Below are 10839 nucleotides of genomic sequence, written 5' to 3' on the forward strand. Positions count from 1 at the left end.
GCGTTGGAAAGGGACCAGCTATTGATACACACAACTTGGATGGATACATCTCGGGGGAATTAGGCTGAGCGGGAAAAGCCAGTCTCAGGAGGTTCCTGTGTGAGTGTGTGTGACATGTTCTTGAAATGACAAAAATTACAGAAATGGGAAACAGATTAGTAGATGTCAGGGGTTCGAGACAAGGGGCGGGGTTTGAAGGAAGGTGGCTATGGTTACGAAAATAACATGGCAGATGCTTGTGAGGACGACTATGGTGGCGGGTGTGTGACGCTACATACATGCTAGGATAGCATAGAACTAAGTACACACGCATCAACACACACAAGGAAGAACGCAAGAGAAACAGAGGACCGCTGAACTAGAGGCGCAGACTGCTGTCAATGTGCGGACGCCGCTGTGGCTCTGCTCGGTGCCACCGTTGGAGGAAACGTGGGCAGAGGGCATGTAGGATCTCTGTATTATTGCTCACAACTGTTTGTGAGCCTGTAAGCTCACATTTAAAAGTCTGATTTTCAACAATGAGGCAGGATGCAGAACCAGGAGGTCAGAAGTCATCTTGTCGGTGTTCTGGGGAGTCGATGCTACTAAGAATGTGTGTTAGGACGGGGGAATGATTGTGGTCTTATTGTTGTGAACCAGTGGGCTCGTGGCCTGCAAAGCGGGACGAGGGCGCCATGCTTGGAATGACACAGTGGGGTGGTTCTTCCTTCTTACTAGGATTTGATCATGTCTCTCCAAACCCCGGAACCCAGAATGCAGTGCAACAGCTTCGTTCGGAGTGAGAGCAGAGAACAGAAATGGGTCAGGTTCAAAGCATGGTCTGTCTGGGCCTGGGGCTGGGGCTGGGAGCAGTGTGTGGTCCTACAGCCTTGACTGTGACTGGTTAAGTTTGGGACATTGTCACGTGTAAGCACCATTGGCAGACCTGCTAGAAAGAGTCCTGGGGAGCCAGGTCATTGGCAGGCTGCTCCTCTGGAGACATTAACTCAAAGCTAAGGCTTGTTCTTCAGTTTCATGGCAGATGACACATGGTGACTGAGAATCTGACTCCTGGCTATTCGGCTCTTTTCGGGGGAAGATTTTCTGTCTTGAGAGTATGTTTTAGAATATTGAAATCAGGAGACATGGGCACATGATGGCTTTGTTTTCTTTGAAGTTGTAGGACAGTCACATCTGGACAGCAACAGCAACATTGAGGATCAAGAGATTGTCACTAATCCGCCAGATATTTGCCAAGTGGTGGAGGTGACCACTGAGAGCGATGAACAGCCGGTCAGCATGAGTGAGCTGTACCCTCTGCAAATCTCCCCCGTGTCTTCCTACGCAGGTAAGGGGACAAGAGGAAGCTCGGGGACTCAGGGGCGAGTGAGGGGGGTGTCCTCTCATCCAGGGCTGCCCCTGTCCCTACACAGCAGTCTCCTCCCTCCTGGGAATTGTCCTGGCTTTAATCTCCTCAACCAACCTGTCTTGGACACCTTTCTTCTCAGAAGATGGAGTCACAGCATTTTTTGTACTTTCATGCATCACTAACCAATAAGAGTATTTCCTTGGAGAACTAGTCCATCTGAGTATTTTATTTGGACAAACTCAGAAATTCTCAAGGGTGTGTATAATGGAATCCGAGTTTGACCAAGCTGGATAGGACCTTAGAGATCATTTCTTCTAGTTCCTTCATTGTTGGAAGTGAAGGGACTTATTCCAGGTCCCAGGGCCAATAAGTGTTTGTGTCAGGATTTGAACTAAACCTTCAGACCCCCCTGAGCCTCATTCCAATCCACCGGGGTTACTTGTGACTCCCACATATGTTTCCCTTCTTTTTAAATTCAGTACAGCTTCTAATTGGGCCAGGCAACGAAGCCCAATTCTAAGTCCCCAGGGAACGGCCAGTCACTGCAGGAATTGGCCCAGACAGTCACAGCACTAGAACCTGACTCAGCTGGCTTTCCATCCTTACAGAATATAGGGATGGCTCCTTTTCCCCACCAACATGACATCATCTTATACTCAGTGATCTCCATTTAATGTCGGGGGACTCGATTATAATTAGGAAATATAAATTCCGAGTCAGTGTCCATGTCGTGGCTTGCAAACATCAAAAAGACAAAGCAAAGGCCCTATCCTGAGTCACTCTACTCAGCTCTGACATATGGTTCGGGAATTCTTCCCAGAGTCCTTTCTGTAGGCTGCCAACTTGAGTGTCCTTCAGTTAAGGAGCCACCCCAGTGATAGGTTGTTGGTGACTTATCAGTTCCCAAATTCCCCTGAACCCCAACCGTCTTGTTAACTTTTTTAACATGGTGGTAAAATACACATGACGTGAAATGTACCGGTGTTGCTCCTTCAGCAGCATTAAGTGCATTAGAGTTGTTGTACGACCCTCACATCCATCTCCAGAACTGGAGTCACTAACTCCCCCTCCCCCCTCCCCTTCCCCCCTCCCCCCAGCATCTGCCAGCCACCATTCTGCTTTCTGTGAGTTTGGCTACTCCAGGTACAACATCTGAGTGCCACCATACAGCATGTGTCCTTCCTGTGACAGGCTTATTTCGCTTAGCACAGTGCCCTCAAGGTCCTCTTGTATGCTGGGGACACTAAAGCAATGTGAGAACAGCCTTGGCCACAAGAGGCTTAGAATCCATCCAGCAGGACAAGATTGTCGTCAGTTATTTAATCATCAAGCAGGTTTTGAATTCCTACGTGGGAGTCCTTCATTGTATGCTTATTGTGCCCGGGGGATCATTCCTGGAATCCATCGACTTTATCATCATCAGAATAATCCTGCCGGCTTGGGTACCATCATCCCCTCCTCCTTGAAATCAGGAATCCAGGGCCCACGTGGATAAAGCAGTATATGAGGGGCGGGCAAAACGTAGCACAGTGAGAACCCACATGTAGCTTATGCCAAAGGGCCCGCTCTTAGCCCTACTGCCTGAACGCTGCCCCGACGGCCGTGTGGGCTCCTCCACCAGAACGCAGGCACATCCCGTGATCTCGGAGAGCCCCCCAGAGGAGGCCGAGCAGAAGGTTCCTGCCTCAGTTTCCCCATAGAGATAACTGAAGCTTGACCACGAAGCCGCTCTGCTTCCATTTACCCAGCTGTGTGGCTGCACGGTTACTCCCCACGTGGCCTTCTTGAAGGGCTGGAGCTTTAGGATAGACGTTCCTGTTCGTGGGTTGAGGACGACTTTTCTGAAGCCTCCTCAGGGATTCTGGAAAGACCTCTCCTTGCTGTTCTGCCAGCAGGGGCATTTTGCTTTAGCAGGAGAATCCCGAGAACAGCTGATTCACACAGAGAGAAGTGAAAATTCCGTGACCCTTTTCAGGACATTTGCATAGGTTTGGAAAGAAGGACTTCCGTGCCAGGCCGCCGGGCAGCGGAGTTTTGCTGGAGCCTGGCCTTTCATTCTTTCTGTTGTTTTCATTGTCTGAATTCTTCAGAACCGTTTGGAGGGAGGCTTATTGATTGAAGCCAAAATGTTTCATCATTTGTAACTTTTCTCATAAGAAACTTATCCGTTACTGACCACGGCTATGTAGTTAGGAGCTTTAGAGTATGCTGCTGGGAAAAGCAGTTTGGTTGTTGGTTGTACTCACCTTTCTACCTGTGTTCCCCAGTGGGATTGGCTGTTTGCCTGTTTTCCATGACGGGTTTTTGTTTGTTTGTTTGTTTTGATTATTCAACTGAATTTCAACCTCCTCTAACCACTTCCATTCATTTGTTTAGGAAACTGGTTTTTGGAGGCTATTGTTAGCTGTTTTTTCCCCCTACTGATCACTGAAATATAATCCCAGCAGGATTACAAAACCACATTCAGTTTTGCAAGTCTGTCTTCACTCTGGTCTAAATGTGATGGTGAGCAAGAAGAGAGAGAGCTTCTTTGGGGGGAAGGACTTGCATGGTGTGCTTGAAGGCAGCATAAAATTCTAGTTGGATTTGTAAAGCTTTCATCGCAGGGAGGGATATGCCGAAGCCCAAACTTGGGAAACCAGAGGAGAGTTCATTTTGTTTTTAAAAGTCTCCTATCACGTGACCTCTTGCCTGATGTGTGACACCAGGATTGCATTAGGTGGTTGTTGACAGGTTTGTCCAAGTTTCACAAGCGCATGCTGGAGAAGGCTGGACGAGAGGAAGGAGTCTAGCTGCAGAAGGGAGCAGAGGGTTTGCTGGTTATAAGTGAGAGGACAGAGACTGCCTGCTGACCCACAACCAGCAGTAAAGATGCTGGGTCCCTGTCCCGGCTGGTGTGGCTCAGTGGATTGAGCGCTGGCCTGAGAACTGGAGGGTCACCGGTTCGATTCCCGGTCAGAGCACACGCCTGGGTTGTGGGCCAGGTGCTTGCTTGCGGGCCTGTGAAAGACAACTGATTTGATGTTTCTCTCTTTCTCCCTCCTTTCCCCTCTCTCTAAAAATAAATAAGTAAAATCTTAAAAAAAAAAAAAAAGGTGTTGGGTCCCTAATGGAGACCACTGTGTTCTGCTGGGTGAGGCAGAGATAAAAGGTTCCTAGAGATGAAGATGACTCTGATTGGAACCTTTTTATCGAGCCTTCTAGTGAAGTAATTGAGCAAATGATCGAGGGAAGCAATCCTGTCAACCTTTGTAAAACTTGTTGAGCAAGAGTCTTCCAGAAAATGTACAGGATGTCAGAGGGCAGAAAGGCTTTACTGTAAAACAGATTGCTTCCCCGCCCCCTAAGGTGTCTGAGATGGTCTGACAGTAAGAACTGGACTGAAGTGGAGTATGAACCAAGGCTCAGCACCATCCTAGGACTGCAGATGTAGAAGGAGAATCGTTGAAAAAAATCTAATCCGGACCCCCTTGCTCTCAGGGAAACTGAGACCAGAAAGATGAAATGGACTACTACTCATGTATCTGTGATTACTTTCAGGAATTATTCAGACCGTGCTGGGGAAGCAACTCCCAATTTTTTTTTTTAATTCAAAGTAAATAAAAAACCAAACCCGAAGGAATCAAAATGGAAAATGAAGTAACTCATGTTGTATAAAGTGGCAATAAAGGCGAAGTAAAGCCCGGACAACGGGCCTGAGTACCCCCACGGAGCACTGTGTGCCAGAGATACAGGGGTGACCGAGGCGACCACGCTTGTTCTAGAGAGCAGGGTGTTGGGTCCTCGGGCTGGAGCTTCGGGCATCTCCTGCTCTTAGCTGAAGGCACTCAAACTCATCCTTTTAAACAACATTAGAAATCTCAGTTTTCCAACATGGAAAGTCTTCATAACCACTCCAGAAGCCTTGATCTTAATGTAGAAACAATGCTGTCAGCTAACATTTGTGTCAGCTGAAACAGGAGTGCAGAACATGTGTGTCTTTCCTTGTCTGCAACTGTTTCTCTGAGGCTGAAACACTGGGTGCTGGAAGGCAGTTAGTGCTCTGATCCGCTGTGCCAGGCGTTACCGAGGGGCGTCCCCCGGGGTGTGCCTACACTGTGTGAACTGCTCATGTTGCATATTTCCAGCCCCCGACGCATGCCTGTAGGGCATCTGTTTTGTTTGCATTTGAATGGGAGAAGTACTTATGGAGGGTAATTGGGAGTGGAAGGGCCTAGACATATATGAAAGGAAGAGAAACCTTGGCTTCTGCCCAGCACATGGAGAGCTGAGCATAAAAATGGGAAGCGAGTCTCAAAATTTTGTCAGAGCACGGAGCCATGGGCGTGATAGTGAGGGCTGTTACTGTCAAGGGCCTGTCGCGCGCAGCCGGGGAAGCTTCGGGGCCGCCTGCTCCGTCCGAGGACAGGACAGGTCATCCTCCAGTTGCTCATGGTCACTGTCAGCCCTCACTCATGTCCGGGAGAAGCCACTGGAGAACAGGGGCCGAGAAACTGCAGAGAGGCTCTAGGGTGCGGCCAGCACACTCGCTGTCTTTGCTTAGGAAACCCACGGAGGCTCGGTTCGGCCCTGTGCTGTGCCACCTTCCAGTCACCGAGGGCCTGGTCTGTGCCCAGGACTCTGGATGGGCCAGAGGGCTGGCTGGGGCTGCGCTGGGGCTGTCCCAGCTGTGCCACCAGCAAGCTGTGAAGCTGGAGACCAGGTCCTCAGGGTCAGGCAAAAGGGCATAGAAGGCACGAGGGCGTGGGAGCTCTTCTGCTTCGTGGGAGGACGATAGCACTGCTTCCCAATGCAGAATCCCGGGGAGGCCAGCGAGGCGCAGCCCTGCCTGGGCACGCGGTGCTCCGCGCCTCTTCCCTGGGACGGCTGCTCTTTGGGGGTCGTCTGTAAAGTGAATGACCCAACCTCAGGGGTCTCGAAGGGTCTGTGTGTTTCAGAAGTTCTACCCTTTGAGCTTTGATTTCTCAAAGCTGTGAACTTTGAACAACTTAAAAAAAATCTTGTGTTGTATGTACAGGTGATTCGTAATCACGCGCTATTGACTTGGACTCTGTTAATCCAGCACGTGCAAACCCAGGGTTGACCAAGGCTCGGTTCAAAGGCGCAGTAACCTTTATTGAGTGCGAGCCGTGTGCCAGGGCCTGTCCAGGCCCCGTCCCTCGCCTCTCACACAGTCAGCACAGAGGCCTCTTTGGAAGGTGTGATCCTCCCATTTTGCAGACGAGGATACGGCAGGTCAGTGAAGTGGAGTGGCTGCTAGGCTGAATCAGGACGGTAACAGAATTCAGTATCTGTGGCTGCGTGACAGTCTAACAACAAACTCAGTGGCTTCCAACCACACACTTACAGGGATCCCTCATTATCGTGGGTATTACATTCTAGACGCCCCCCGTGATAGGTGAAAATCCGCGAAGTAGGAACCTTACATTTATTTTAGTATTTACTGTACAGGACCGCAAAATCCCATGATATAGCGAAAAATCTGCGATAAATCATTAAATATAATATTTTTAAAATCCCGCAATACAGTGAGGCCGTGATTAGTGAACCGCGATGTAGAGAGGGACTGCTGTATTATCCTGCTGCTTCTGGGACTCGGGAGTGCAGGCCTGACTGAGCTCAGACCTGCGGTCCGGGTGCGGTCCTCTCTGAGGATGGAAGGGCAGGGGCAGGGATCTGCGTCCAAGCTCAGATGGCTTGGGTTCCTTGCAGTTCGTCCCACCGAAGGCCTCTGTTTCTTACTGTCTGTTGGCTGGAAGCAGCCCTTTATTCTTTGTCCTATGACCCTTCCCACGAAAGAATCTCCTCAAGACGCAGGTTCCAGCCTTACGTTACATAATCACATGTAGCCCATCCCCTTTGCCATTGTGTTCTGTTGGTTTAAAGCGAGTCATGCGTCCCACCCACTCTCCTATAAGGAGGGAATCCCACAGGAAAGGAGTCACTGGGATAAGGATCATGGGGGCCACCCCAGAGTCTGTCCACACACAGTAAGTGGTGGAAGATGCAGCTTCTAAGTCCACGATATAAGTACTATAGGGGTAAGTAAAGGAGGGAGCGGAGCCCAGTTGGGGTGATGTAGGAAGACTCTGAGTTGGGACTTAGTGAGCTAGCTGACCTGGACCAGCAGAGTGGACCCGAGTGGGCATCGGAGAGAGCAGTGGTGAGGACCAGGCCTGGCACGGAGGCAGGAGCGAGCAGAGGGCGTGGGGCGGGAGCGGACGGGCACCGCAGCGACGGGCACCCCGCCGTGGCCCACGGAGAGTGAGCTCCACCCCTCAGCTGCCAAGCCTTTCTCTGGAGGGCAGCCCATTCACACGAGCAGTGGTTAGACTGTCCTTGACCTTACAAGGGGGACGGACCTCATGAGTTCAGTTATCCCTTTCTCTCTTGGAAAAAAGAAGTGTCCGTACACTTTTGAAGAGGGCCTGAGCCTCGAAGTCATGGGTGTGGCAGAAATGACGGCCCTGTGTTTTTCTCTCTGTGCACAGAAAGCGAAACTACGGACAGTGTGCCCAGTGATGAAGAGAGCCCCGAGGTAAGCGTGCCCGTCCCCCGCCCCGCCCCATGCGCTCGGGGTCCCCGCTGCTGCTGAGGCTGCTTTTCTTTTGATCATGAGTGTTACTCTTGGATCTTTTTTTTTTTTTTTTTTTTTTTGATGGTAAAGTATATGGAACATAAAATTTACCGTATATGCAGATTTTTAATTACAAAATGAAGCGTTGGATACTGAACGGGAGGAGGGAGTACGACATTCCTTAACGTCGGGAAGAGAGGCTGTGAGGCAGGAAAAGGAAACGGGGTCAGGCCAGCAGCGTGGCTGTTCTTACTGCCATCGACAGCCTCGTTCACATGCAGAAATGGAAGGGCCAGGTGGCCAAAAGCCAGGGCCAGCAGTAGTCGTCAGAAAGTGCTAAGCAAAGGTGTCCCCACTGCACCTGCAGTCCCCTGCCCTGGTGATCCCTCCCCCGAGGCCAGGTGTGTGTTCCAGGCTTGATGGTGATTCACCTGCTTCCGTTTCAGCCCTGGGCTCACACAATGGCAGGAAGTGGCTGTCCTGGTGACGGCAAGCATTCCTGCTGAAGCCTGCTTTGTGTCTGTGTTAGAGGGAGAGAGAGACATTGATGGTTGTGTGAATCAGTGGTTTCCCAGCGTACTAAATGCTTCCAAGTACAGCCCAGGAATCCTGAAGAGACAGAACTAGATGTGGAAGCTCACACATGCGGACCCTGTCTCGTTAAGGTCAGGAAATCGGCTCCTTCTCTGAAGGAAGCCACCCTTGAGGCTGGCTGTTTGCTTGGCACGCTGAGTCGCAAAGCGGCACCCATCTGAAAGCAGTCCAGGGGCGTTCACTGTTTTGTCCTGAGTCCCTCACTTCCCTCCTTCTGAAAATGCAAGTCGGCTCAAAAGATCCGATGGGGCCACCCATGAGGAACCAAGTCACCATGACAGACCAGCCATCAAGGCTTAAAACCGGCCCCATGAGCAGGCTGGGCTGCCAGGGCAGAGGGAGCCAGAAACCAAGTCGCCACCTCCTTTTCCTGCCTGCATAGGACAGTCTGGGCTGTGTTTCTGGGAGGAAGCACGTGGGGTTTGGTGAAAAGGGAAGAGAAACCATGGCTTGGGGTGTGACAAGCTGGGCATGGGATTCAGCTGAGGGACAGAGAGCAGCTAAGCTTCCGTTCCTTCCGCAGCCCTTAAGAAATCCAGTTAAACACTTAACACATGGGAATGGTGGTACAGTCTTTTAAAAAAGCCATTCAACAGAAGGCCAAGAAAAATCTCTTCTAATTATTTTCTCTGAAAGGGACGACCGCCCTGGCGGAAGAGGAACATTGAAGGCAAGCAGTACTTTAGCAACATGGGGACCCGAAGCACCTACCTGCTGCCCAGCATGGCGACCTTCGTGACCTCCAACAAGCCAGATCTCCAGGTCACCATCAAAGAAGAGAACTATCCCATGCCTTTCAGCAGCTCCTGGCCCCCTTACCCAGACCACCCGCTCACGTCTTCTGTCGCCCCGGCGCCCAGCAGCAGTCGGCCAGACCGGGAGACGCGGGCCAGCGTCATCAAGAAAACGTCGGATATTGCCCAGGCCCGTGTCAAGAGCTGTTAAGCCTTTGACCTCCCTTGGTGGTTGTTGGGATTTTTCTTGGCTTTGTTTTGTTGTTTGTCTGTATTTTATTTTTCTCTCTGACACCTATTTTAGACAAATCTAAGGGGAAAAGCCTACAGTAGAACATTGATCGCTGTGTCCAACTCCAGTACTGGAGCTGCATTTTAACTCAGGACTCCAGCCCATTGGTAGACACGTATCTCTAGAGCCTGCTGGATCTCCCAGGGCTGCTCCCTCAAGTTCAAGGACGTCATAGGACCAACACCCGCACGGGCAGCGAGGTGCTGCATTGCCTGCGGTCAAGGCCAGCATGGTGGAGTGGATGCCTCAGAATGGAAGAGAAAATGTGAACTAGCTGGAATTTTTTATTCTTGTGAATATGTACATAGGGCAGTACTAGCGACGTCGCAGTCGGCTTCTGCACCTTATCTTAAAGCACTTACAGATAGACCTTCCCGTGACCTTGCCCTCCTTCCCAGCACGTTCAGCACCCCTTCCCTGCCCTTCATCGCGCCTCCCGCCCCATCCCTCCCAGTTCCTTTCCTCCTTTTCCTCTCTAAGGGGCTCCACATCCCTGGGGAGGAGGAGAAGAAAACGAACTTCTCCACAGATGTTCCATGTTAAGACTGCTTTTAAAAAAGAGAGAGAAAAATCTTTCTAATCTGCTATGCTTGAATGCCACGCGGTACAAAGGAAAACTATCATGGAGACCTTATGCAAATTCCCAGATTTGAAGACAAAAAAAAAAAAATACTCTAATTCTAACTAGAGCAAGCTTTTTTATTTTTTATACAGGGGAATATTTTATTCAAGGTAAAAATTCTAAAGAAAATATAATTGTTTTTTATCTTTTCTACAGCAAATTTATAATTTTAAGATTCCTTTTCTTGTTTATCAGCAGTTGTTATTACATCCTTGTGGCACATTTTTTTTTTAAATTTTGTAAAGGTGAAAAAGCTTTTATGAGCTCATGTAGCAATGAAATTATCCTGTGGATTGATAATAAATGAATTATGATATATAGTTAAATTTTTAATGGGCATCATGCCTGCTTTGTCTGTGTCTGCTTTAGAGCACAGCTGTGGGACGGGACTAACTTTTTATTCTTGGGGACCGAACATTTTTCCCTTTTCTACCACAAGACGTTCCAGAGGTCCCTACTGTGAGGACAGGAATGGCTTCCTCCATGAGGGCTCATCCTGAGTCAGGATCTGTGCTGAATGTTTTATAGGAGTTATATTTTGCAGTGGTCAAGGTCATGTACAGGGTGCGGATTTATCTCCATTTCCCATGGAGGAAATGGAGGCTTAAAATGAAAATGCCTTTGCTCAAAGTCACAGGGAGTAAGAGTCAAGGGCATGAGTTAAGCCCAGGT

General features: G+C 49.8%; 1 protein-coding gene across 2 annotated transcripts in view; it reads left to right on the plus strand.

Annotated features, from left to right (window-relative positions):
- Positions 1-10493, plus strand: part of IRF2 (interferon regulatory factor 2) — a 73525-nt gene extending 63032 nt beyond the window's left edge. For both annotated transcript variants that reach the window (XM_090258007.1, XM_090258008.1), the window contains exons 7-9: positions 1157-1327; positions 7840-7886; positions 9156-10493. In XM_090258007.1, coding sequence (XP_090114133.1) covers positions 1157-1327; positions 7840-7886; positions 9156-9464 — 527 coding nt within the window. In that variant the 3' untranslated portion in view covers positions 9465-10493. The remainder of the gene's footprint in view (positions 1-1156; positions 1328-7839; positions 7887-9155) is intronic.
- The last annotated feature ends 346 nt before the right edge of the window (positions 10494-10839 follow it).

The sequence above is a fragment of the Furipterus horrens genome, unplaced genomic scaffold (assembly GCF_987537825.1).
Source record: "Furipterus horrens unplaced genomic scaffold, mFurHor1.1.pri manual_scaffold_12, whole genome shotgun sequence".
NCBI lineage: Eukaryota > Metazoa > Chordata > Mammalia > Chiroptera > Furipteridae > Furipterus > Furipterus horrens.